The 25810-nt window shown below is 34.2% G+C and overlaps 1 protein-coding gene across 3 annotated transcripts in view; it reads right to left on the bottom strand.

Annotated features, from left to right (window-relative positions):
- LOC130958090 (serine/threonine-protein kinase ATM) overlaps nucleotides 1-25573 on the bottom strand; it is a 43325-nt gene extending 17752 nt beyond the window's left edge. For all 3 annotated transcript variants that reach the window (XM_057884984.1, XM_057884986.1, XM_057884985.1), the window contains exons 1-39: nucleotides 25234-25573; nucleotides 24198-24306; nucleotides 23945-24088; nucleotides 22856-23017; nucleotides 22550-22745; nucleotides 22297-22453; nucleotides 22066-22205; nucleotides 21893-21980; nucleotides 21055-21158; nucleotides 20327-20425; nucleotides 19695-19751; nucleotides 18605-18689; nucleotides 17856-17930; nucleotides 14464-14505; nucleotides 14318-14388; nucleotides 13496-13544; nucleotides 12612-12683; nucleotides 12077-12232; nucleotides 11897-11989; nucleotides 11637-11824; nucleotides 10392-10989; nucleotides 10191-10262; nucleotides 9940-10101; nucleotides 7129-7251; nucleotides 6310-6437; nucleotides 5605-5761; nucleotides 5277-5323; nucleotides 5143-5206; nucleotides 4760-4834; nucleotides 3902-4021; nucleotides 3487-3672; nucleotides 2763-2884; nucleotides 2605-2674; nucleotides 2367-2494; nucleotides 1145-1286; nucleotides 901-1035; nucleotides 718-816; nucleotides 580-626; nucleotides 186-375 (exon numbers count right to left, since the gene is read on the bottom strand). In XM_057884984.1, the coding sequence (XP_057740967.1) occupies nucleotides 186-375; nucleotides 580-626; nucleotides 718-816; nucleotides 901-1035; nucleotides 1145-1286; nucleotides 2367-2494; nucleotides 2605-2674; nucleotides 2763-2884; nucleotides 3487-3672; nucleotides 3902-4021; nucleotides 4760-4834; nucleotides 5143-5206; nucleotides 5277-5323; nucleotides 5605-5761; nucleotides 6310-6437; nucleotides 7129-7251; nucleotides 9940-10101; nucleotides 10191-10262; nucleotides 10392-10989; nucleotides 11637-11824; nucleotides 11897-11989; nucleotides 12077-12232; nucleotides 12612-12683; nucleotides 13496-13544; nucleotides 14318-14388; nucleotides 14464-14505; nucleotides 17856-17930; nucleotides 18605-18689; nucleotides 19695-19751; nucleotides 20327-20425; nucleotides 21055-21158; nucleotides 21893-21980; nucleotides 22066-22205; nucleotides 22297-22453; nucleotides 22550-22745; nucleotides 22856-23017; nucleotides 23945-24088; nucleotides 24198-24306; nucleotides 25234-25311 (4830 nt within the window). In that variant the 5' untranslated portion in view covers nucleotides 25312-25573. The remainder of the gene's footprint in view (nucleotides 1-185; nucleotides 376-579; nucleotides 627-717; nucleotides 817-900; nucleotides 1036-1144; nucleotides 1287-2366; nucleotides 2495-2604; nucleotides 2675-2762; nucleotides 2885-3486; nucleotides 3673-3901; nucleotides 4022-4759; nucleotides 4835-5142; nucleotides 5207-5276; nucleotides 5324-5604; nucleotides 5762-6309; nucleotides 6438-7128; nucleotides 7252-9939; nucleotides 10102-10190; nucleotides 10263-10391; nucleotides 10990-11636; nucleotides 11825-11896; nucleotides 11990-12076; nucleotides 12233-12611; nucleotides 12684-13495; nucleotides 13545-14317; nucleotides 14389-14463; nucleotides 14506-17855; nucleotides 17931-18604; nucleotides 18690-19694; nucleotides 19752-20326; nucleotides 20426-21054; nucleotides 21159-21892; nucleotides 21981-22065; nucleotides 22206-22296; nucleotides 22454-22549; nucleotides 22746-22855; nucleotides 23018-23944; nucleotides 24089-24197; nucleotides 24307-25233) is intronic.
- Between the last annotated feature and the right edge of the window lie 237 nt (nucleotides 25574-25810).

Genomic DNA, 25810 nt, shown 5'->3' with positions numbered 1-25810 from the left:
AGCATTAGTACATCATAAAAACAAAATTAGTAAGCAGTGGCATATTGAACGAGAAATAATGATGACATGATAAGCTGAAGGGTGTTATAGGTAAAGGAAAAGGGAAAGAGAAGAACATGCAACTCCAAGCACATGCCCAGATAATATTTTAAGAGTTATAAGACTAAATTTAATAAGAATGATACCCTAGAAACGAAATCAGACACCAATTCTCTAACGCCATTTGCATCATTTGAGCCACAAATGTTAACAAGTGTCCAGACTGCATGCACTATTTCGTGATCACCATGCCAGTATGTTTCTTCAGAATCATTTTCTCTCCCTCCTCTCAGAACGGTTTCTCTTATCAATAGCTTCTTGTGCAATGCCTGGAGACTGCAAGAAGAACAGGGTTCATGAAGCAAGCACCTCCAGAAAATTTGAGGAAGTAATTAGAAAATAAATTGCAGAATACAATACAGTTCAAGAGAGATTTCTTTTTCTAATTATTTTATTTACTTATATTCAATATATAACCATTCATTACACCAAAAGTGGTTTCATCACAACTTATCCACCATTATCGAAAAAGGAAATCACCTTGACAAAAGTATCCTCGGAGGAAGGTAGCAAGATCTCTTTACAAACTGAAAATGAACAATGCATTAGATAACACTCTACAGAAACTAATCACGTTGAAATTTGATGCTTTACATCTACAAAGATGCAAGGGAGAACCTTCAATAAATGGTCGCGTATAGAGTAATTGTGGCATAATTTTTCATGGAACATCCTTATATCATGAAAGACTTTTAATTCTGGAAATGGCTCCAACTCCTGCAAGAAATTTAACATCGTGCATTCACAAAATCACTATAGCATATCCTTAAGAGAACAAAATAGCTGACCGCAAATACTCACTTTGACATAATCATGCATAGATGGATCTGAATCCACTGTTAACAGACGGAGCAGAGATAGCACTTGTGATGTGTTGCTATCAGACAATTCTTTTCTGTTAGGAGTGCAACATGCCACCAACTTTGAAACAAGAAACTGAAAATAACACAAACAACTAATCACCTATTTAACCAATAAAAAATAAAGGCTAAAACATTAGAGAGAGCGAGAGAGGGAGAGCAGAGGGGGGTGTTGGAATATATACCTGGAGCTGTTCACCAAGCATATTGGTGATATCAGAAGATGGTTTATCTTTAAACCGCAGCAACAATGCAGAAAGTATCCGACAACATTGATCTTGTAAAGCATGACATCCAATCAACGGCCCGATCAAATTAAAAAGATAACTGCATCATATCAAAATTTAGGCAAAGCAAATGGCAATAATACACATATAAACTTCTAAATCTATTAGCAGTTGAGAATGACAAGAGCAAAATAAGCAGCTAATTCGAGACAAAATAAATACTTAGTAAATAAATAAGCCATAGTTAAAAATAAAATAAGCAAAAATAATCTGTAAATTATAACAATTTGATAACAAATGTTCATTTGCTGACGGAAAATTGCATGCATGAAATCTACAATCTCATTAGGAAACCTCGTATATTAAAAAATACAACAACAAAACCGTATCCAATTAGGTAGGATCAACTACAAGGATCAAATAACGTATCATGTAAAACCGTTCACACAGAGATCTTGCTCTACCTCTAGCAACTAGCATATTTTCCGTTTGATCTACCCTTCTCACTAGATTCTCTACCGACCTTCTCCACACATGTCCAAACCACCGTCCACAAAATTCCACCATCTTTTCACATTAGGTACTACTTCAACCCTTTTTTTTCCATATCTTCATTTCTTATTTTATCCATATGCGTATGACCACTAATCCATTGAAGCATCCTCATTTTGGCTACACTAAACTTTTGTTCATGCCCCCCCTGGTTGTCAACACTCCGTTCAACACAACATAGCTGGTCTAATGATAGCACGATAAGATTTATACTTGCATAATAGTGCATATAGGTCAAAATTTAAGGATCTATGTGGATAATGTACGTTCAAATGTACACAACCAAAATCTCAGATGCTTTAGCATCTATTTGGTGTAAACGTCAAAATCTTTATAGAGAACTTTTCCCTCTCTGAGATGTTGAGAGATTGGAGAGATTTATAATTTTCTTTTTTTGCTTTCGTATAGGGGAACCCTATCCACCATCCTCCCAAAAAATATCCTTGGGCATTTTCTTTTCCTCATCTTAATGAAATTCTTATTTAATCCCCAAAAGAAGATGTTCACAATAAAAATTTTAACAATAATTTTGCACAAATTTAAGAAAATAGGACTAAAGTGCAGGAGCGTTGAAGGAAGTTTTCTAGAAAATTCCCTACATTAAAAAAAATTAATAAATTAAGCTTACTTGGAAGTACTTAGAACAGCAATTCTCTCGCCAAGGATACCAATGAGCACCTCAATTCCAGCCAACCGATGACACTTATGCCTGTAATGAGATGCTGCTGCAATTTTATAATGAATTTCAACCAGAAACTGCCAATTAAAAAAAAAATGATCAAAACACCAAGCAAATAACAAAATAGAATGATGACTAGGTAAAGGATATCTAAATGTAGTCTACTTTTATGCCACCAAAAAGTTACCATGAAAGCTCTATCAGGGCGAAAAATGTTGATCTTGTCAACAACAGCAGAATTGGTATGCTTATCATCCCTACATATCAATATAATTAGATATTACATCTGAAGATATAAACTCCAACTTCAAACAAGAAAAAACATTGAGGCAGAAGAAAACCCACATGTTCAGAAATCCATCAACAACTGTTCGAATTGCAAACGACACTGTTTCCCTTGAAAAGAAAGGGACTACAGGGTCGGATGAACAAGAGGACAAGGATAAAATACAGCTCACAATAGAAACCTGAGTTTAACAAGCAGGATGAAGTATTAACCTACAAGAATCTGCTTAAGCAAGTTCAATCAATATTGATAAACAAAGTGTTACTATTAGATATAAATGTGAATGGATAGTATTTAAGTCCAACTGTAAATTAAAACCAGTCAGGGTATTTGTAAACTACAAAGTTAAACTGATATCAACAACTAACATCTTGCAAGTTTACAAAAGGTCCTCGCTGATGTGAAAAATTGAAATCAAAAGCAGATCATTAGGTGTCCACTAGCTTCACAGAAAATAACTTAATGGAAAAAGCTTCAAATAGAAAAATTCCTGAAACACAGCTTTTTTGGGGGGATCAAGTAATAAAGTATGACGACACAATTTCTGAAAAGCAATTTTAGCTACAGGTATGTTCCGACAGATTATTTTGATGTAAAAACATTATTTTACAAACTTATGCATTTTCTGTTGTTTTTAATCAGGAAGAAAAGCTAGCCACCACACATCTGAATATCTGATCAAGAAAATATTTTCCTTTGAATGGTGTACCATACAGAGGAGAATAGTCTACAGAAATATTACTTTCTTCTAAAAAACAAACCCTAAAGTGGAGAGTAGCGGACCATATGTCTCTTTATGAGTTTGTCCCGTTCAGTCTCGGAAATCTGAGCAAAATGAAGAAGGGAACTTTGAAGCACAACTGTTCCCTTCTCTGACCCAGGTTGCTTACTGCTGCGCAGAGCCATACAGATTGAAAATACTGAAGCAAAGTGGTCCGTTACTAGAACTGACAATGGTTGACATGTAACCTGCAAAAAGAAATTTTGATAGAGAACAATATAAGGTTAAGGGTAATACACAATGTTGTGCACTGTGATACACAATGAAAGATAATAACTTTTTCGTCATTCCATAATGGTAATATTAAAAGCTTAAGGGTCCTTTATTGTGAAAACCTATTACTCTATTTTATTAGAAACTGAAAATCATAAGCTTCTATATAAGTATAAATATAGCATCAATGTGAAGTGATCATACCTTGGCCACCCAGTTGAGGTCAGAATTGCTCTCATGAAGAAGCAAGACAGGAATAAGCCACTGACAACAATACTTAAGGAAATGACCAGGTTCTGCATCTGGTACAAATAGATGCCTTGTCTGTAGAACAGTCATGTTATCAGTTTATTCATGGAAAAGGACAAAGATTGTCAGAATACACACAGTATGTCACTGTCCAAATAAAGAAGTTGATTATATAAAAGGTTATATATTTCAATTCTGGCATATCAAAAAGCTTATCTAACAAAAATGAATATGATAAATAATATAAAATAAAAAGTTGAGCAAGAATCATCCTTGGCAAGTAATAAGTAAAAAACAATTACACAGCACAACAAAAACAATATGAAATTCAGTGAAACAGTAAGTAACCAGAATTTTATAGTCCACCATTGAATTTTTGAAACTCCAGAGCTTCCCATGGTATGATCACATGCTACACCAAGGTTCGCATCTAATGAGGTTATGAGTCCAGAGGAGCATGTTATACCTTAATTTGTTGAACATATGAAGCTAATTGAGCTTCTAGATTGATTGGCGGAAGTGAAAGATTGAAGTATGTTGGTAACAGTCCCCAACTTCAGAAAATTGTTCTCCATCTTTTTTCCAATCAACTTACCAACAATATTTTCATGACTACTCAATGCATCAAATAGAAATCTAGAATTAACAATCCATGGATTTTTCCGCCTTGAATTATCAGAAAAATTTAACAATGTCACTATATATCGAGTAGCATAAAAAAAACATCCTTATGAATAACAGGCTTTCTTGCTTTGTGCTTACCAAGTAATAGAAAATTCATATGGATTAAAGTAAACAGGGAGATAAAAATACCTCGACAAGCGCAACTATGCTTACACCACAGGCAACCCAGCAAAAGAGGATTGATCCCAGAAGCTCCTCCAAGTACTGCATAAAAGATATTCGAAGTCAAAGAAACCATTGAGCATTCATGACCTTTCTTAATCCTAAATGCACAACGATACAATTTTTGATAGAACAACTCTTGGTGCAATTCTTGGCTCCCTTCCTCTTCTGTAAACCAATGAAGCCAGTTCAACAAGAAGTCAAGAACCAACCAAAGTTGCTAGAACATATTCAACAGTCACCATGCATTCAATGGATATGAACGTCAATTCCCTTTACAGAGAAAATGAGAAGAAATATACCAGAAGATATGAGTACAAGTTAACCTTATTGAAAAGAACACCAGTTACCTTCATTCTACTTGCGTATTGGAGCTCTCTCGAAAGATTGTCAAGTACAGCACAGACCAATTCCCTAAACACAACTGCTGATAATTACCAAACAAAAGTAATGATTTTAAAATCAGAAGAAAAGATAATTTTACCTATGATATGGATCAATGGCAGAAACCACACATATCACGAACACAGCCTGCATGTGCCACCAAGAACCACCAAATAACCAAAGGGCTCTTTATAATGCAAATGAACATACTCGCATAACATAATGAATCATAACAGTATCCTCCTCAATAAAGTGTATTGAGCAGAATCAGAAATGGAGGAGGGGAGCATTGCTAAACAAAAAGGAAGTCCCAAACATTATCCATCATACTCGCACCAAAATATCTATATACAAGATTCAGCACCATGTAAGGGGGCTCCTAAAAGGTAAAAAGAAAAGGAACAAAAGCACAGGAAACAAGTGTATACCTCCAATTCAATCTTGTCGCTATGTAAAGCAATATGCATCAGAGTAATCAAAACAGTTTCCATTAAAGGTTGAGGTTGGGGACCAGCAGCTAGCACCTCATTGGCAGTGACAACTTTTGCTTTAGAGTAAACTATGAAATGAACTCCAAAATTTAAACTGAAAACAAACACATGATGATAATAAATACAAATATCCTTGTACAAAGATTTTGTTGCAGAAAGAATGGGGAAAGAAGATGAAGGTCCAATAAAATGGAAAATGTAAAAGCTTGGCGTTGCTAATATTTTTAACATTAAATTAATCCTTCTCAATATTAAATGCAACCATGTTAATCCCTTGATTGTGCATAATCACAATCAATAAATCAATCCCTAAATAAGGAAAGCATACTCACAATCACTCAATCAGACAAACAAGGACAAATTTGATGACATTGTACAAAAGATGCTGCTAACTTTATTACGGACTAAAGTGACCAGATCAATATTTTTGGAGGATGCAAAAAAATCTTTTACTCAAATAAGTGCTAAAAGTCTACAACAGAGTAGTAACAAACAACTACCACAGTTTCAAGAAATCCATAAGTATGATAATGTAACCCAAGAACCAAGGACTAGCAATAAAACAATCAACACAGAAAAGAATTCAAAAGGAAAGGGAAAATGGGAGGAGCGGGAGACATGTTCATTTAAAGTGAAACCCACCAAATGTCTTGGAAAAGCTCTTCATGACCATCCCAGGTTTGAAAAAGAACACAAATTCTCCTTGACAGGACTAACCGAACTCGAAAATCCGTATCTTTGAGCATCAAAAGCAACGGATCTATCATAGTCTGCCAAAACAGGAAAATAAAATAAGGCATTGATAAGCCTTTGAACCAGAACAGTCATATAAGTCCATTTCAAAAACTATGACAACTACTCCCTCCAGTCCTAAATAATTGCCTATTTTCTTAATTTTACTTGGGCCAAAATTATTCTTAGATTAGGAAATTTACGTCAATATTACTTGACTGTTTCACTAAAAACTTATTAAATGAAGAAGAGAAATCAGAAGAGAAAATAAGTATAAAAAGGAGACTCCTTAAGGGCAACTTTGTACATCCACTTAAATTTATCGGAAGAGAGAATAAGTATAAAAACCTTATTCAGTCATTTTCTTAATCCATGAACTTAATTAAAATAGGAGTAAATGAGAGAAAGATATACTAAAATAGATGCAACAAACAAAATTTTGAAAAGTGCAACCAACTTCATAGTTAACAATAAAAGACAAGATATCAGCAACCAAGTAATCCAATCTGCCAGTGTAATATAAACCCCTTCATATAGAGGTCATATGATACATTTACCACAAACATGCCTAACACATCGACCAGCCCATTTCTTCAAGTCATATGAATTACCTGGGCGCAATTACCAGGATTTTTTTATTTGTTAAGTTATTTTTCTTTTCCTTATCATGCTTCTAAGACAAAAGCTGTCTCATGAAGGAGTTTTCACAAGATATGTGTCAAAAATCACCTGACCAATTTGAGGACTAAGCGAAATGAGATTGCAGATGCAATGAATCAACTTAACCCGGCCAAACCAATCAAGATTAACTTCTGAAAGTTTATGCACCAAATTTCCTAGCGACATAAAGCACTGCATTAACAAATCAATAGCTACTTAGTATAAGAATATCAGATCCTGATATATAAATCATCACAAAAAGGGATGTTTTAAAAAGAAATGTATGACTACTACACTATTGATAACCTAGCCCTGCCATAAGAATATAAAAGTCAGGAATCTCGCAAGGTATAATAAACTCAATAAGTCACAGAAACACAAAACACATCTGCGTACTAGCTTGCAATGTAACTTCATTCCACAACTTCTACACAACATTTAAGAAAAGTACAAACTCAGATTTTCCATGAAATTGCATTGCATTACCTAGAGCGCGCGCATGTGTGTGCGAGACAGAGAGAGAGGAGGGATCCATTGACACCAAGTGTAAGGCTAAAATCTTACATTCAATATTCATCATTTGTTTTAGCAAGATCTAATGATTATAACAAAATAAACAAAGAATCAGCTTAATCTCTCATTTTAAAATCCATTTTTCAATTCTTCCCTGATTCATGTAGAAGAAAAAAAGATTCCTTATTTTTGTCTTCCATCTCTGCTTTCCAGTCTTGTTTCTCATCCGCTCTTTGACCCCGTCTCCAACCCCACCCCCCCGGGGGGAAAAAAAATGTGTTGCGGTGCCTTAAAAAGTGTTGTTAAAAATTAAAATAACACCTTTTAATTTAAAAATTAAAAGAAAAAAGGGTTACCAAAATATAAAAGAACGTGACTTTAATTTTAACAACACTTGTATAACTAACATAGCCTATATATATATGAATTTAATTTTAATGCACTGTCAGTGTAAAGTAGTTTTACATCTACATCCAATTACGTAATGTCACATCAGCAAAAATAACTACCTTTCACATTGACTGCGTAAATAATCATCTAAAAAAATGAGTGTGATTGCACGACTGTATAAAGTATTTTACACTGTCAGTGCATCAAAATATATATATTATGCTCTTTTCATCAGGTTCCATCAAAAGTTTCTATCTCACTCTGTTAATAGGTTTTTTACTTCTGCATGTTGGGAATCAAAATAGAATAAGATCTTCTACTTTATAAGTGATCAACTAGGTTTTGAATCCCTCGCTTACACTCTTTTGGGCGAACCGGGGGAAGGGCGATAACGACCCAGGAAATACGGTATAATGGATTGATTTTGTACTGCTTAGCCCAAGAATTCCACTGTGTGTGCTGCCGTGCTGGGACTTCAAAACAAACCTACTGCACTTCCTGCCAAACATTGGAGGGATTGCAAGAGATGACCAAGGCGGATGGTTATTTTGTTTTAGATTTATGAGTAAATTTATGAGTCATAAGACTATCTCTAGCTCAAGTTTCCAACAATAGTCTACTTTGCCTCAACTATTATTTCCATTCTTGTGCAAATAACATTTACAAAAGATCTGATTATATCATTCCAACCTCCATAAATATATGGCCACTCTTCTATATGTGGCAAAGTGCATCATTGTTGACCATGATTTATTTGAAAATTTGCTTTATGTTTCTTTCTTGTCCTTTTTTTTTTCTATTGCAAATTAAGACGACAACAACAACAACAAAGCCATATTCCACTGGGTAGGATCGGCGGCATGGATCAAATGATGCCATTGTGCCCTATCATGTATCATGTCTACAGTGAAACTGTTGACACGTAGATTTTCTTTAATCACCTCATGTATGGTCTTTTTAGATCTTCTTCTACCATTTTCCATCTATCCATCTTCCATCTCATCCACTCTCCTAACCGGGTACTTTGCTAATCTTCTTCCCACATGTCCAAACCACCTAAAACAAGATCCTACAACAGGCGCTATTCCTACTTTCTCTCTAATATCTTCATTTCTTATTTTGTAGATACATGTGTGGCCGCTCATCCATCGGAGTATCCTTATCTCTGCTACAATTAACTTATATTCATGCTCATCCTTTGCCGCCCAACAATTTGTTCCATATAATATAGACAATCTAATAACAGTGCGATGTTTTAGAGATACTTTTTTTGTCACATATAAAACCAGACGCACTCCGCCACTTTGAGCAACCCGCTTGTATCTGATATTTTACTCCTTCCTCAATTTTTTCATTATCCTGTATGATACACCCAGCGTACTTAAAATACTTTACTTGCGATTAGGATGCTTTCTCCAATTTTCACTCTGTATTCTTGTTTTCCCCCTCGCCTACCAAACTTACATTCCATATATACCATCAAAACTGCGGCTTATGCTCAAACCATACCTCTCTAAACAATAAGTCTACGATCTATAATTCTACAGTGCCTACAAAGACTTTTAGTTCTTCCTCCCTGATCGGCTGATCCTTTTCAGTTCAATAGCTTGTGTAGTTGACTGCTTTAATGTTGTATTGAAAATACCCTTTAAAAAGTGAACAAGAACTAAGAGAGATACATGAGGGTAGAATTGAATAGTTAGTAGGAGAGGAATGAACTAAAAAGTAACCGGTGAAACTGAGAAAAATCAAGAAATAATTGAACAAGAATTTAAATGTTAGAGGAACCAAGAGGTTTTTGGTTTTATTATCCATTAAATCTTTCTAAAATAAATGGTGAGGATTGAATGTAAGTTATTATACTTACACTCGGAGTCAATGGATCCCTCTTATATATCATCAATTAATAAATATTCTGTAATATTTACTGCATAAAGATCATTCCCTCAATCCAAATTTTCTGGAATTTGAAGATACCTCTTCAGCCTTGGCTCCCACCAGATGTAGGCCACATTTGTCCTTATCAACACCATCCCAGGAAGATAAGGTAGCCAATAAAGCATGGATAGAAATCAATATGTCTCCACAAGTGAGCTTAAGTCTAACTTGCTCCTCAAAGATATTATTCATTGCATTGACCTGCAAAATAAAAGTGCAGATGAAACAATCAGTGGCAGCTATCCTGTATGAAACAATTATTTACAATACAGACCCCGTCATTTTCATACCAAATCTGGAAACGTTGTGGCCTTGGACCAATGAGGATGTTGACAAAGATGGTACAATATTTTCCCACGCACCTGAGTTTAAAATGGGTTTAAAAAACATAAATATGAAGTAGATATCCATTGAATTAATAAATTCCACAATATCAATTATATAGTGCCTAAATTTTATAAACCTTGTATTTTATAGCGTTTAAAGTCTACCTTCGGATCACATTCTTTATCCACTAATTTGAAGAGTACATCCCATGTAAGAGCATGAGTAGCAGAGAAGAAATATGAAATAATTAATATCATGCCCATTTTCCACTTCTCTACAGAAGACCACACATCACTGCCTATTTTCTTCTGAACTGCTAAATTATCCATGTCTGTGGAATCATCATTAACATCTAATTCCACATCCACAATTCTACTTTTACTGCTGTCATATAGGCAGGAACTTTGAATACCATCAGTAGCTATATCTTGTGTGACTGTCTGAGACTGAAGGTTAATCACATGCTGAGCATAACCTTCATATAGATCAACAAATGCATTCAATAATCTCTCAACAGATTGAATTACATCACCAAATGGGGCAACTTCCAACAAATTTAGATCCCTCCATTCTTTAAATATTGGAGTGGAGAGAAAACTATGAACAGCAACAGCAAGAGAACTTGTTTCATCACAAGCAGGATCACAAATTAAGCAACTATAAGACCGTTCATCATGATATTTTTGAATGATTCCAACAGCAATATCAAGCATCTCTTGCAGGCATTTGTATAATTTTGAAAGGAATAAAACATTTATTTTCCTGAAAGAATACAAAAGCACATGTAAGAAAACAAAAACCAGTTGGCAAACTGTCGGCAAATATCAGGCGAAAAATAATTGTCGTGTGAGTGAATGCACATGTGCGACAATATGGTATTATTTTAAACCATACAGTTGTTTATTTTGGAATAACTTAGCTGGTTAAAATATTTAAAACATATCGATATGTTCTATGCTAAAATTCTCACATGTCAAATACAGGATATTTGAACTTGTGAACCAACTAAGCTCACAAATCCCTAATGGCACATATTTTGAACACAGCAAAACCACCAGAAATATTATAATCTCAAATTGCTAATGGCTAATATTGTGGCTAACACCTTTTATCAAAATAATATATTGAGGCCAACTCCAAGTCTCTCTGAATTAATAATATCAATTCAGAGCATAACAAGACATTAAATAATACAATGACACAAAGGTATAAAAAATAAGTAATATAATATCGATATGCTTTTGCCATTTCATTCACCCTAAAATACTGCAAAGGGTAACACCATCAGGAAGGTAAAAAAGACAGCAATAACATGTTCACCGATATACATCCATTATGTATAACATAACACCAGTATCAAAAGTACATTAAAAAAAAGGATTATAAAAAATAAACCAAAGGTGACAAACCTTGTGAAAAAAGAACCGTAAAGAACATTAGACAAGAGAGAACATATCAAGAAAATATCAGGTAACTGCCTCTCATTGCTATCCTCTGTCACAAAAACTCCAAGAATAGCTTTCTCCATCTCGTGCATCAGCTGATCACTTATTTCACGAGGGACACGTACACAGGGAGAACTTTGAAATCGAGAGCCCTGGAAAACTTTTCCTTGTGTTAAAATCGTGGAAGATAAAAAAAATACAAGCTTCTTTAGATGAAGACCTACCACATCAACTTTAGAAACTTTGTCGGTTTTTGTGAGAGCTTCCATAGAGCAATCCAAAAAGTCAAGGAGAACTCGGTGTTTAGGATCTTCTAACTAGAACCAAAATCAAAATCAGATTTCAATCTAAGAAAAACCACTAGAACCAAAAACTACCCAGGAGTAGGAGACACTAAGTTGTACCTTATGATAATCATCTAGAGTTTCAGAGGTATTGCAAATGCTGTAAACAAGAGGAAATTCTTTAGAGTATTGAATAAGAGGAATACAACCTGCACAAAGTGCATACATAGCACTAGGCAGCAAAAAGACAATCCGCTCATCCAATGTTGAATATCCCTGCATAACAACAAACAGAAAACTGAAACTAAAGTAGAAGAACATTAGGCACTCCCTGCATTTTTAGGATGTGCCATCCAGCAATATTGCCAACTAATAGAAAAGAAAGAACTCAGAGATATATATTAATTACTGAGCTTAGCACAGATGAGTTTTTACATACAATGAGGAGATAGCTTGTGATGGAAGCTATAACAAAGAGCTTATGGCAGCTGTAACTAACTCAGCTGTCCTATCCTAGCTGGCTCTGCTGTTCTAAGTTCTAACTAACTCCTACTTCTTTATACTTTACTAGCTTACTCTATTACCAACATATATTACAGAATATATAACAGGAGATTTACAATATTTTGTTCAAAACAATTTAAGGCAAACACACCTTCAAATTAAGATCACTCAAAATTGATCTCAAAAGGTTCTTCCTCAAATGTAAACTATCTCGCAAATCAGCCTGCACAATACGGAGACAATATATTAAATATGAAAGTGGTTCAATGTAGCAAACTTATCATTTTTACCAATGAAAACCTGAAATTCACCCACATGTACAACATATAAAAACCATTGCAAAACTTTGTCTTTATTATGTGCCAATATATATAATGCCATGTAAAGAATAAGGATATACAAGAAGACATAAAAAGGTGTAGAATGAAGACTTAAAAGGTTGCTTATATTTCACTTGCATAAATGCTAAGCATATATTGCAAAAATTTATCTTTGTAAGGAAAATAAAATTTAATTTAGACACTGATAATTACAAACAACGAAGATGAGGAATACTCCTAAATCAATGTGACACTTTCCAATCCCTTGACACATCATTTTAGTGTAACTCTGAGAAATAGCGGTTAGCTTTACACGAGATAGAGGTCCACCAAATCTTATCTCAAATAAGCCCTATGTAATAGAAGTTTCCATAAAAAATGAGATTTTAGTTCCAACCAAAGACCATATCATTACATAGATTCCATGTTGCCATAAAGTTTGACCTCTTTCTTATTTTACAAAACAAGCTAAACTTCAAGAACGACTGAAATCAGCAGCAGTTCTTGTAGAAACAATTATTTTCAAATTAAATTCTGCAAAATAAATTGCATGCTCAAAAACTACAAGGCTTCTCCCATCTTATATAAACATCATTTTAAGATAACGACTAGTCAAACATCAAATATATATATATATATATATATATATATATATATATATATATATATATATATTATTACAAAAAAAATATATGACGCTTCACTGTCAACTTACATGAGAATTTTTCTTTGAAAAGTAGCATGAGAAGAAATACAATATGGGTCTGCATTAAAAGTAAATCAAGAGATAATAAGAATTAATGATGCAATAATTATATATCAAGTATGAAAAAAAAACCATATTCATAAAAGAACTGAAAAAAAAAGGGACAAGAGTGAATGGCTAATTCAGAATACTAGAGAGGCTCACATGACCCATCTTCAATGAAAAGCTTCATATACACTGCTCATTCAACTTCATAAAATTCAACAAAGATGTTCTACCGGATACAAACCTTTTAATGCATAAAACTAGTTTCTTTTTTCTCATTTGTCATTGCCACCACAATTGTTTATTTCAATTTCTATCGTCATATTCATAAATATGGGATAGTCTCACACATTATAACAAAGAAATGTTAGTCACAAAACTGTAGCATTTATGCTGAGTTTCAAATTAGTATCTTGAGCAGAGTAATTACCTAGCTTAAAGAAAAGGACAGTCTGGTGCACAAGTAATTACCTAGCTTACAGTGGGTTTTATTTTTTGTATTTAAGCAATTATTGTATCAATGAGCTCATGGATACTTCTATGATATATTGACCTGGCAACCCAATTTCAGTCAGTGCCACCTTTCTAAATAATCATGAACATAGTATCAGGGAGTTATCCAGAACCACGGTAATATGAGCACCTAAGCTCCAAGTCGCTTTTTGGATACATAATGTATCATGTATACTGAATTAACCTACAGCCTTCAATGATAAATCTTTATTTTACAGTCTTAAAACTACAGTTTTCATTTCATCTGATCATTCAACGTAGAAAGGCACTTACATTGAAGTTGGTCTTTTAAATAACTGAAGATCCCATACATCTTGTGGTACAACGCATGTATTTATCATATCCTGGATAAAAGCATGTGAGATAGAGATTTCTCATGAATTAACAAGAAGCTTGATTCTGTGAAATCTACAACTCACACTTGATGTTATATAACTAAGCAGCACCAACGCAGCATCGACCTGCATCAATGTGATCATTCAAAATCTAAAATGACAACATACAAAAACTATAAAATAAATTTCCACTTTACTAATAAGAGAACAACATTAAAATAAAGGGTAAGTATACTTTTTGTCCCTAACATTTTCGAAAAGTTTCGAAATACCGTTAACGTTTAATTTGATTCAATTTTATCAGTAACGTTTGAAATGAGTTTTAATTTTACCTTTTATCTTAAATTTTTGTCAATTAATTTTTTTGCGAAAACTATAGAAGGATCAAGCTCATGAACCATATCATGAAGTTATAAGAAAGAATGATAAAACAGAGGGTGAGACGAGACACAAAAAACAGAGAACCAATTTGGTTTTATGCCAGGTATATCCACCACTGAAGCTACATACTTGTTAAGAAGGATGATGGAGAAGTATCGCAGTAATAAAAAATATCTATATATGGTGTTTATTGATTTGGAAAAGCATACGATAGGGTGCCAAGAGAAGACTTATGGAATATTTTAGAAAGGAAGAGAGTAAAGATCGCATATAATCGTGCAATTAAAGACATGTATGATGGGGCTACAACTAGAGTGAAGACTCAAGGTGTGACAAAGGAATTTTCTATTGGTATAGGATTACACCAGGAATCATCTTTAAGTCCATATATTTTCACATTAGTCTTCGAAGTACTCGCAGAGCATATCCAAGAGCCTGTGCTATGGTGCATGCTTTTGCCAATGATATCGTCCTTACGAGAGAGTCAAGGGAAGACATAAATAAGAAGATGCACTTCTTGAGGGAAGCTCTAGAAGTGTATGGTCTACGAATAAGTCGTAGCCAGGTGGAATATATGGAATGTAAATTCGACTGCCGAAGGAAAAACCTTAATAAAGAGGTGAAAAATGGAGAAAACACCCTACGAAAAGTTAAAATTTTAAATATCTTGGATGCATCGTACAGCATAATGGAGAGATTAAACATGATGTAGATAATAGGATCCAAGCAGATTGGTCAAAATGACGGAGTGCGTCTGGTTTCATATATGACAAAAAAGTGCCTTTAAAACTTAAAAGTAAAATCTATCGGACTGCTATCAGACCGGCTATGCTTTATGCTACAGAGTGTTGGGCGGCCAAAGGAAGCACGAACATAAGTTTAGTAGAGATGAAGATGTTGATATGGATGAGTGGTCATCTGCGATTGAATAGAATAAGGAACAAAGATATAAGAGAGAGAGTAAGAGTAGCACCTATTGTGAAAAAAATGGTAAAATCGCGTCTCAGGTGGTTTGGACATGTGAGAAAAAGACCGACAGAGCACCCAGGCAAGAGGATGGATGAGATGGAAGATGGACAAAGGGTTAAAGGGAAAGGAAGACCTAAGAAGATCATCCATAAGATGGTCAAACGAGATCTACATGTAAACGGTCTCTCTAGACATGATACATGATAGAACTCAATAGCATCGTTTAATCCGTGTAGCCAACCCCACCTAGTGGGACAAGGTTCTGTTGTTGTTGTTTGTATACCTTTAATTAATCACATTATCATTATCAACATCGTCTCATCCTTCCTTATTTCCCATCTCAGCAACCTTTCCACTTCCATCATCAACATCATCACCCATTATTCCATTACTCATCCCACAACCACCACACCTGCCTCACTCCACCTCCATTATCAATATCATCATCTCATCCTCACCACTGCACCTTGCCACCACCTCCAATGCCCGTCACAAACTCGCCCCACCTCCATCATCTTCTCATGTCTCTGGCACCACACCCCCCTCATCCTCCCACCATTGCCACTCACCTCCACCATTCCCACAACAGCAACAACACGCCCATTAAATCCACCTCTCACCCCAGCTGCCCTCTCTCTAACGGTGAGGTGGGGGAGATACAGAATGATGCAAGGATAAAGATGCAGGTTGAGGATGAGAGGTGGTGGATAAGTGTTGTAGATGTGAAGATGCAACGGGAGTATGATGATGCAGTGTGTGAATGTTGAGAGACCTGTCTTGAGGTGCAGGGCTCAATGCAGAAGCAGTAGTAAGAGGAAAAAAGATAAGACACATTATGATTTGGAAGGAGGATGAGGATGATGATGAGGAATGCTCCTTGTAGGGAAACTCATACTCATGAAATGTTATATCCTTTGAAATAAAAACCTGCCATTAGCATCCAAACAATTGACCACTTTGTATGATTGGTTGTATACTAAAAAGGTATTCTAAGAGGAACAAAATGCATATTTATTTTTGTTATATGGTCTTAAACAGGGGTAAGAAGCGCCCCCAAAAACCTTAAGAGCATAATAATAGGTTTCGTATGAAATAAACACTCAAAGGGGGATGAGAAGCTAAGATTAGAGGGGGTAGCCTATTGCATGCTTATAATAATAAGATTTTACAATCGATTACATGTGCAGTTTTTCATCATTTTTTGTGCATATACATGTATTTTTAGTTCATCCGCCATTTCCTGCAACACCATATGCCATTATCCAATGGTGGATTTTTGGCTCTTTACCGTAAGCCGCCATCCGCAATCAAAAGCAATTCTTTTGTGGTGTGATTCTCCTAAAAATCTTCCTAGACAGATGCTAAACTAAAAATGAGAAAAAGAACTTTAACTAAAGTATCCCAAAGTACTGAGCTTCTTCCTCCATCTCTAACTACTACGCTACCTTTCATCTAGTCTACACAAGTTACTATTGCTTCCGCAGGCCTTTTCAACACATCTCAACTATTTAAGTGAAATTTCACCATTTTGGAATAGTGCTACATCAACTTTTTCCCTCGTACTCATTCCTAATCCTTTCATGTCTGGTGTATCCACTCATCCAGGACACCAACTCATCTTTGCATTTATCATTTTTTCTTGTAGGTATTTTCCTTTTTTGGGTGCAATTCTTGGTGTCTTACTGCCCAATAATCAGTATAATACCCTAAAATATGATGAACTCTATAACTAGAGTGGTAAGTTTATCATAGATAACATCTGTGAAATATTGATTACCCAGTTACAGAGATTAGAAATGCAAAATTTACAGGCTGTTTCTAACGGTAGCCAAGGACCTACATTACCCTTGCCAGAAATTAATAGATTCATGAGAAGAGACAGGAAGTGCATGCAATTATGATGTAGCTAGCTAAAATGATTTATGAGGCTATCAATGGAACAAATATAGGGTGAAATTCCCTTTTGAAAAAAAAAATACAGGGTGAAATGAATAAATATGTAATTATGCTGGTCAGGTTGTGTACATAGAGTCAGAATACAGGAGGCAGAGATATTGAAAATATCTACATATAACAAGAACTTCAACCATTAAAATCTTGAGCCAGATTATGTCAACAAAACTTACAAGAGGGCTTATGTTGCTGAAAATTGGCAATGCATGCACTAAAGTACTCCATATTAGTTGCCAACCACTGATGAACTGCAAAAATTCATTTGACCAACTTAATGTATGATTCAGTAAGAAAACGTAAAAGCAACAAAGATAGTGACAAGTGACAACAGTCTACGACAGGCTTAAAAATTATCTTTGATGATAAAAATGTTAGAACTCAGTGATTGCTAAATAATGTCTCTTTCTTTAATGCTTTAGTACAAACTTTAAATGAAAGGTTATTCAAAACTTTCAATCGGTGAAATTCAGACATGGAAGGTAAATGTCAATACTGTATATTGTTGTCACCTTAATATTCAGTAACTTTTCTCAACATTGCTTGGCTTATTGAATGTTGTAACCCATTCACCAAAATATATCGCCAGATTATTAAATGCACACTGAACACCTACCATTTCTCTTCCAATTTCTCCTCCAGAACTTAAGAATAACAATGAATGAGGAGGATAAGGTATCCTCATAACCAACAAATAAAGATAACAGAGGATTGAAGGGCATATTAATCCTCAAGATAGGCAACACTATTTTCACACATGATCATCCATTATCAATGCCAACTATTATTGTCATGCTGAGACTGAGTATTAGAATTTAGAGGCATCAGCGCAGGATAAATCAAAAAGGACCGGTGAGACTGTGTTTTCATGTTTATGTGTGTGCGCATGCATGAGAGAGAGAGAGAGAGAGAGAGAGAGAGAGACCTCATTTAATTTAGAAGATGGCACTGATGATATCACCATCATTGAATCTGGAAGAAACAGAACAGATGAAAGTTCCTGCAAACTCCTTCAGAAGCAAGAGGAAAATCAGGGCCCACATATCAACTCCACTAGAACAGAATGACATATCTGTTTATAATATATCAAAACAGAGCCCAAGGTAGCCTATAGATGCATTGTTATGAAAGATTACAACTGTCACAAATAACAAATAACAACATAAATATGTGTACACCTAAATGTATATTTCTAATTCTAGAACACCCATTTACATTCATAGTATAACTATTCTAAAGAAATCGAGTTTTTGTTTTTGTGGTCTTATTGTATTTTATTCTTCTTTCCAAAAACAAATGAACGCTCATAGCTTGATCCTGTGCAATTAATACGTTGGTCAAAGATTTTTTAGTATCCATGACCATCGCCAAAATTTACTATGCAAAATAGCCAGATTGAAACGGCGGAAAAAGATCCTAATAAAAAAAAGGCAAAAAATCCAACAAGCAACAACAGAAACAAATGAATCAGCAAATAGTAGTAGCAAAGAAAAAGTAGAAGACAATCAACAATGCAAATTTCATGACAAGCAAACATTACTCCAAACATTCAAGTGGAGGAAAACAAAACAAACATCACCAACAAGTAGCAACGCTGCAAAAAGGAAGACACCAAAAGCAAAAAAATAATAATAATAAGTAGAAAACTATATTGAGCAACTTTAGTTGATTTACTACTTAAGACATTATAACCGTTGACAATTTTAAATGTATTCAGACATGATTAAACAAAAAATTCAATAATACATTATTTATCGCATTATTCAATTAAATTCTTTGTATAAATATACACTATTTTATTTAAATAATATTAGAAAATCTAATAAAGAAAAACTATCATAAGAAAATCATAATTCAAATTCTCCGCACATCACGCGGATCAAAATCTAGTTTGATATCAAAAAGAAATGAATAAAACTAGAGATTATTATCAAGTAAAAACATGTAAAGAACAACAGGACAACGCCAACTTATTCACATGCATATGATAAGATCAACAAAAAACCAAAGCATACCGCAGCGTCCATAACAAACCATCATAGGCACGCTCCACATTGGCACAATTCACAATCCTGCAATATTATCTCAACTTTATTAAGTAAACAGTGACCATGACCATTCTTTCCTACAGAGATACGGCATGCATAAACAAATATTCAATTTAAATTTCAAACCATTAGCAAGATAACTGAGTGCTCAAAATAATACATCTTAACCAGTAAATTGTCGAGAATAAATTCTCCCAAAGTATGCGCAAAATTACAACACTTTATATATTAAAATGGGAAGAATATCACCAAGAGCATGGAGATACTCCCAAGCTAATACAACTCTTCATAAATACAGAGGGGGTATATAAAAAATAAAAAATAAAATAGTGTAACAAAGGAAACAGCATGATAGAGAAGTTTGTGAATGAAACATGTCATGCTTTCAATCTTGAAAAGTGTATGTTTAAAAAATATATAAGAAAAGAGAGGGCAATACTGCCAGGAACAATACTGTCCAAACATTTCAATGCAATTCCTTTTGAGTAGGAAAATATAAAACTCTTTAGAATAATGCAAATATGAGGGAGCTAATATTCCACCTGAAACAAATGACTGAAGCAACTATTACTATGTCTACCTTGTGAATCCCGAATTACCTGTCAAAGGTCATCCATATGCCTTCAAACCAGTAGAGAAAAAGATCTTCGCGAATGCAACTATGGTAATTTCGAATAAGAGAACAAAATGCAGCATTCCTGTGCAGCAAATATCCTCCATCAATTATCATCATGATAATTAATTTAAATAGGGACATGGATGGGTGTATTTATCTACATCAGTTATTAATTTTCACTTTCCTTGTGATGATGCCTTTTTTATTCTGTAATCTCTCTTACATTCTATCTGTCTATCCAGCAGGGGGAAATTTTGCATAATTACCTCTGTCATGAAACCGTCTCTTGTAAAATCTTAAAGTATAGTAGAAATACATGAATCATTTATATTTAACACGTCTCCTCATACAAGAGCATCTTGTAGGCTTAAAACATGAACAGTGCAGAAAGCCATCTTATGTCATACTAAAATTATTTTCATTATTATTTATTTAAAAGAATGGGGGCAGCAGGATCAAACTCTAGACCCTTTTAGTCATAGAGGCTCTAGTATCATATCATAAAACTTAAGTTGTCAAGTAAAAGCTTGTATCTAACAACCTCTATCTACACTTCACATTCTACTAACATATATAAGTTAATAAAAGTATAAATTTACAGAGAATAATTAAATACATAGTCAAACAATCATCATATTCATGTTCTATTTCTTGGGGACAAAATAGAAAATGAGTTTCACAGTGCACCCGACAACTATGCTTATAAATTACCATAGCCATTTGCCTTTCATGAGTGCCTCCCTCATAATCCCAGCAGCAGGTTCCCTCTTTACCCGTTTTTCACTAGAAGATTCTCTAGTTGTATTAAGGCAAGCCTGATCAACAAATCGGGTTAGCAAAAAATAAGCAAATTCTTATAGCAAAAAATACCAAAAAAAAAAAATACTGCATTTACTAAATCAACTAACATAAAAATGTAATATGCTCAATTTATACACAAACACTATATGCAAATTATATATGTCGATAACTCTACATAATACGCAGAAATGGTATCATTCTAAAAACAAGAAAGATCATGGTAACAAATATTCAAGAACATTGTGGCAAGAAAAACATAAATGTTACCAAGGAGAAAAGAGGGCAAGTTTAACTGATGAAAATAAAACAACCACCAAAATAGAAATAGAAATATAAATAATAACAGGAAAAAGACAGCAACACTGCTCAGCTTCTCCACAAATAAAAATGAATATCAACCACAAAATAAAATATGGAGGTTTAAAAAAAAAAGCACCAGAGAACTCCACAAGGACAATACCATCCCAAAAAATGTCATTTAACATATAGGGTGCCTTCTTCAATCAAACACAGAAGCACTGCTACTAAAAGACACAATGCTAGAATACTATGGCCTCATCTTTATTGAAACATCTAGAACAAAGGACAAGAAACTGCCCCACAGCAAACCCAGTATTCATTAACCACACTAGACACACTCAAGAAAAGAAAGCATAATTAAAACAGCTGTGTTTTATCTTACTAATTATATCAGATAAAAAATAATTTGCAGAGTATGGGTAACGATGACTGAGTTTACAGTAACTACCCGATAAAATATAACTGCAGCAAGTTCCACCAAGCCACAATGTGAACTAGTTAAAGCTCCAAGTTTATCATCTTTATTTCCATCTCCCCTGGTCAGAAAGCTCATTGTGATCTACCAGAAAAACCAGGCATCAATTATACAAGATATGAACATCAGAATTTGGAAACACTCACCTAGGCATTGAAGTACAAGACATGCTACCCTGATCAAGATCCTTACAAATCACATCCAAAAGTTGTTCCACCAGTAAACAACTATCAGCAGCACCCCTCATCAAATTTAATTGTACCCTTGAATACAATATAAGTGAATCCTGTAACAGACATTGGGTTTAAAAAATAAAAAATAAAAACAATTTATAAGTTTAATACGGTATTTTGCATTTAAATACAATGGTAAGATACCTTAAGCACTCGATCATGTGTTGTCAGCCAACAGCGAAACACGAACTGCTGTATACCATTATGAATCTCTAACAACTGACAGCCCAAATTTGGACCATCATTTAACAAATATGTATTAATACACTCAACAAGCTTGCGTGATATCTTTCCCTCTTCCCTAAAGAAAGAAACCAAGATACGACATTGTATCCAGATGAACAGAAAATAATAGTAGAGACAGAGTTAAAATAAAATGGAAGCAACTTAAGAGTACCTGATCAACAAACAGATCCTAACAAATCCCTTAACAAGGTCTTCTCTTATACTATCAGGATAGTCTCCAGGAGGATTTTCCAAAAGAGAATGAAGCGTCAATATATAGCGGAAGACCTCCTCCTTGGAAGTATAATGACTAATATTTTTCACATTCAAGCTTGCTTCAACCTTCTCAATGTACAGAAACACCAAGTCTTGCCAAAAAAAAAAACAAAGAAAACAAACAATAAATGAATATAGAAGATTAAAATGATCATGTTGACGAGATGCAAAGATAACGCATGCCTCAATTACAGACACTTACTGCAGTAAATCCGTTTCTTCATTTGAAGACTATAATCGCCAACTGCCAGAAGATGTCGAAGGATAATTCCATACTCTGACTGGAAGCTTGGAACATTACTCAGGACTTCCCAAACATGGTTAAAAAGTGGTTTAACCACAGATGACAATGGCAGAGTTTTTCCTAAAAACAGAGGAAAACAAGTAACTAAGGAGATGGAAACCTGGAAGGTGCTTCAAATATAAAATTTTTAAGATAGATTTACCATAATGGTAGCAATAGATATTAAGAAAACAATTAAAAAACAATAGACCATCAAAAGTATCAACACTCATTAAATGAGAAATCATACACAGATTTTCTTTTTTATAAACTAGAAAACAAAGGACCATATTGAGTAAATGCACCTTTTAAATGAGCAATCATACTCCAGCGATAAGGCAGTAATCAAATTCTTACCAGAAGAATACTACACAACAAATCCTTAAAATGATTAATTTTAGACTTCAACAAATCTATGCATTAAAAGAAACCACAATATTGTACAACAAGACGAATAGTAAAAACTCAACAAAGATTTCTTGAGTTCTTGCAATCTTGCATTTTACATTGTTTTGAGACATGGCCAGCATTAAATGCAGAGAAATTTCCTAGTCCTTTTATTTTGGAGTGAACAAATTTCTTAGAAGCAATGATGACTCGGTAGTCTTCCACTCGTTACAACCTTAAATATCACCAGAAAATAGTTTTTGACACCCCTACTATATTTAGACTTTTGAAGATAATATGAAGTTTTGAACACTCCCATTATCAACATTGCTACTTTTTTCCCCGCATCTTCATTTCATGTTCTGAAACTCCGAAGATAATGGTAGAGGTATTTAAAACCAATAGCCAACAAAGTTAAGGAGTATAGAGACAGATGGAAAAAGCCAGCTTCTAAGAGGCTCATTGATCAAAGCATGACAACTTTACAAAATTAGTTCCCACTAAAAACCATCTCAAGGGATGGAAGTGAAAAATTTGAGAGTTTACCTGTCTTCTAGCCACACTAGGTTCTCATCAAAGGGGGAGGGGAACTAAGCTTGTTACCAACTAAACTAAACTTACCTGAATATTTTGCTTCTTCAGCTCGTTGTACAACAACTCTAAGAGTCTTTGCATATATTATCTTTGGATTTCTCCGCTTACTTGACGATATTTCCGATGATGCACATTGAATAAGTAAAGATATGAGAAAGGGCCATGTTTCAGCTGCCAATATAAAATTTAAAAAAATAAAAAGAAGAATTCCATAAGATTACAACTTAGATTCAATAATATTATATGTATAGCATCAAAATGCAAGTAATAATGAACTTACAGTGAGGAACTTCATCAGGTCTAAGTTTTGTAGTATTCAATCCAATAAATTTGCAGAAGTTATATGATCTTTCCCCTTCTAACCAAGTATTTAACAACTTGATCCCTTCCTGATAATGTTTGACACAACAACACTCATGATAAATCCGAGTAAATAATGGATCATTCTGGGAGAATGTGCACATAAAAAGAAATCCAATGGTGAATATAGTGTAGCTGGATCAATTTCAAAACACAGCATGATATCGTAAAATGAATAAATGAAATGTATCACAATTTCTATCCAGACAAAACAGGCTGCTAGTTATCCCTGAATTTACTGATTTCAGCAACCAGGAACAAAGAACATCAAATCATTGCACACGTGTAATATTAATATAAGTCATTTAGTCCAGAGTATCAGACTTTTTTTACCAGTTGAACAGAACATGAGAGGCAAAACATAAATAAATATAACTTTTGATTTAATGATCCAACACTACTCTGCTCTAAATGTTCGTTTCTCTTTTTCTTAGGTTGACAACACAAAAAATAATTCCAAAAAGTAAAAAAGGATGATATTCACTCGGAACTCAATACTCAGAGTTTTTATATACATTATTGTTTCTCATTTAACTCAATACTCACATTCTTTTATAGGCATTATTGTTTCTCACGTTAACTACAGTTTTAAACAAATAGCTGAACTGTTGAACTCTAAATCAACCAGCGAATCACTCTTTTAGTTTACTCTAACTAGCATATAAGGATTCTCGTGATCTCATCATAGCATCAAAGTTGCTTACTCCGGTTCAATTTACTATAAGCTCGTCAAAATCCATTGCAGTCAAAGCAACATTAATCTAAACACTAAACTCATCGCCTCATGCACAACATTAACAGCAAACACACTAACTTCCTTCTTTTTCTTTTAGTTTCTTTTTTCAATTTTTAATCCAAATCAGATTCGAGACATTTCTTCAAACACAAAAATTTCACCAAATGATGTGTTTCGAACAGCGATTAAAAGAGGCTTGATAAAAAAGAAATCAAGTTACTTCGCGAGCTTTGGCTTTATCGGAAGTGAGCTTGAACACAATTTCTTGAACATCTCTGGAAGTGACTATTGTCGCCATTGTCGCGGAGCACTGTGAAGGTTTAATGGAGTGCTCATGCAGAGAATCGAAGCTGATCGAAGAGGTTTTCGCAGTGAAATGGGGAAGCTAGGGTTTCGGAACTTGGAGAGGAGGGTTTAATGTTATTTTTTATGGCGGGAAAGCGAACGGTTTTAGCGTTTTTGTCTCCGAAGAAGCAAGTGAATTCTGAACATAAGATGACGGAAACTTGGAAATGCATAATTTTGGCAGCGTTTATGCTAAATTCGCTTAGAAGTAAAAATGAGTCAGAGAGTGTGATTATAAATTTAGAACTCTGGAAAGGGTAGCATTAAAATCAGAATCCTTCCTTTCTTTCGATTTTTTTTTATCGTACAGTTTTTTTATTTTTTCTTATATTTTTTATTCTATTTAAAAAAATTAATTTTCTTATACTATCAGTATAAAATAATTTTACATACAAAAAATAGACCAAGATAGGAAGAAAAGGAGACATTTGTCCCCACAAAAAATTTAAAAA

The sequence above is a fragment of the Arachis stenosperma genome, chromosome 10, assembly GCF_014773155.1.
Source record: "Arachis stenosperma cultivar V10309 chromosome 10, arast.V10309.gnm1.PFL2, whole genome shotgun sequence".
Taxonomy (NCBI): domain Eukaryota; kingdom Viridiplantae; phylum Streptophyta; class Magnoliopsida; order Fabales; family Fabaceae; genus Arachis; species Arachis stenosperma.
This window is presented reverse-complemented; position numbering and strand designations above follow the sequence as displayed.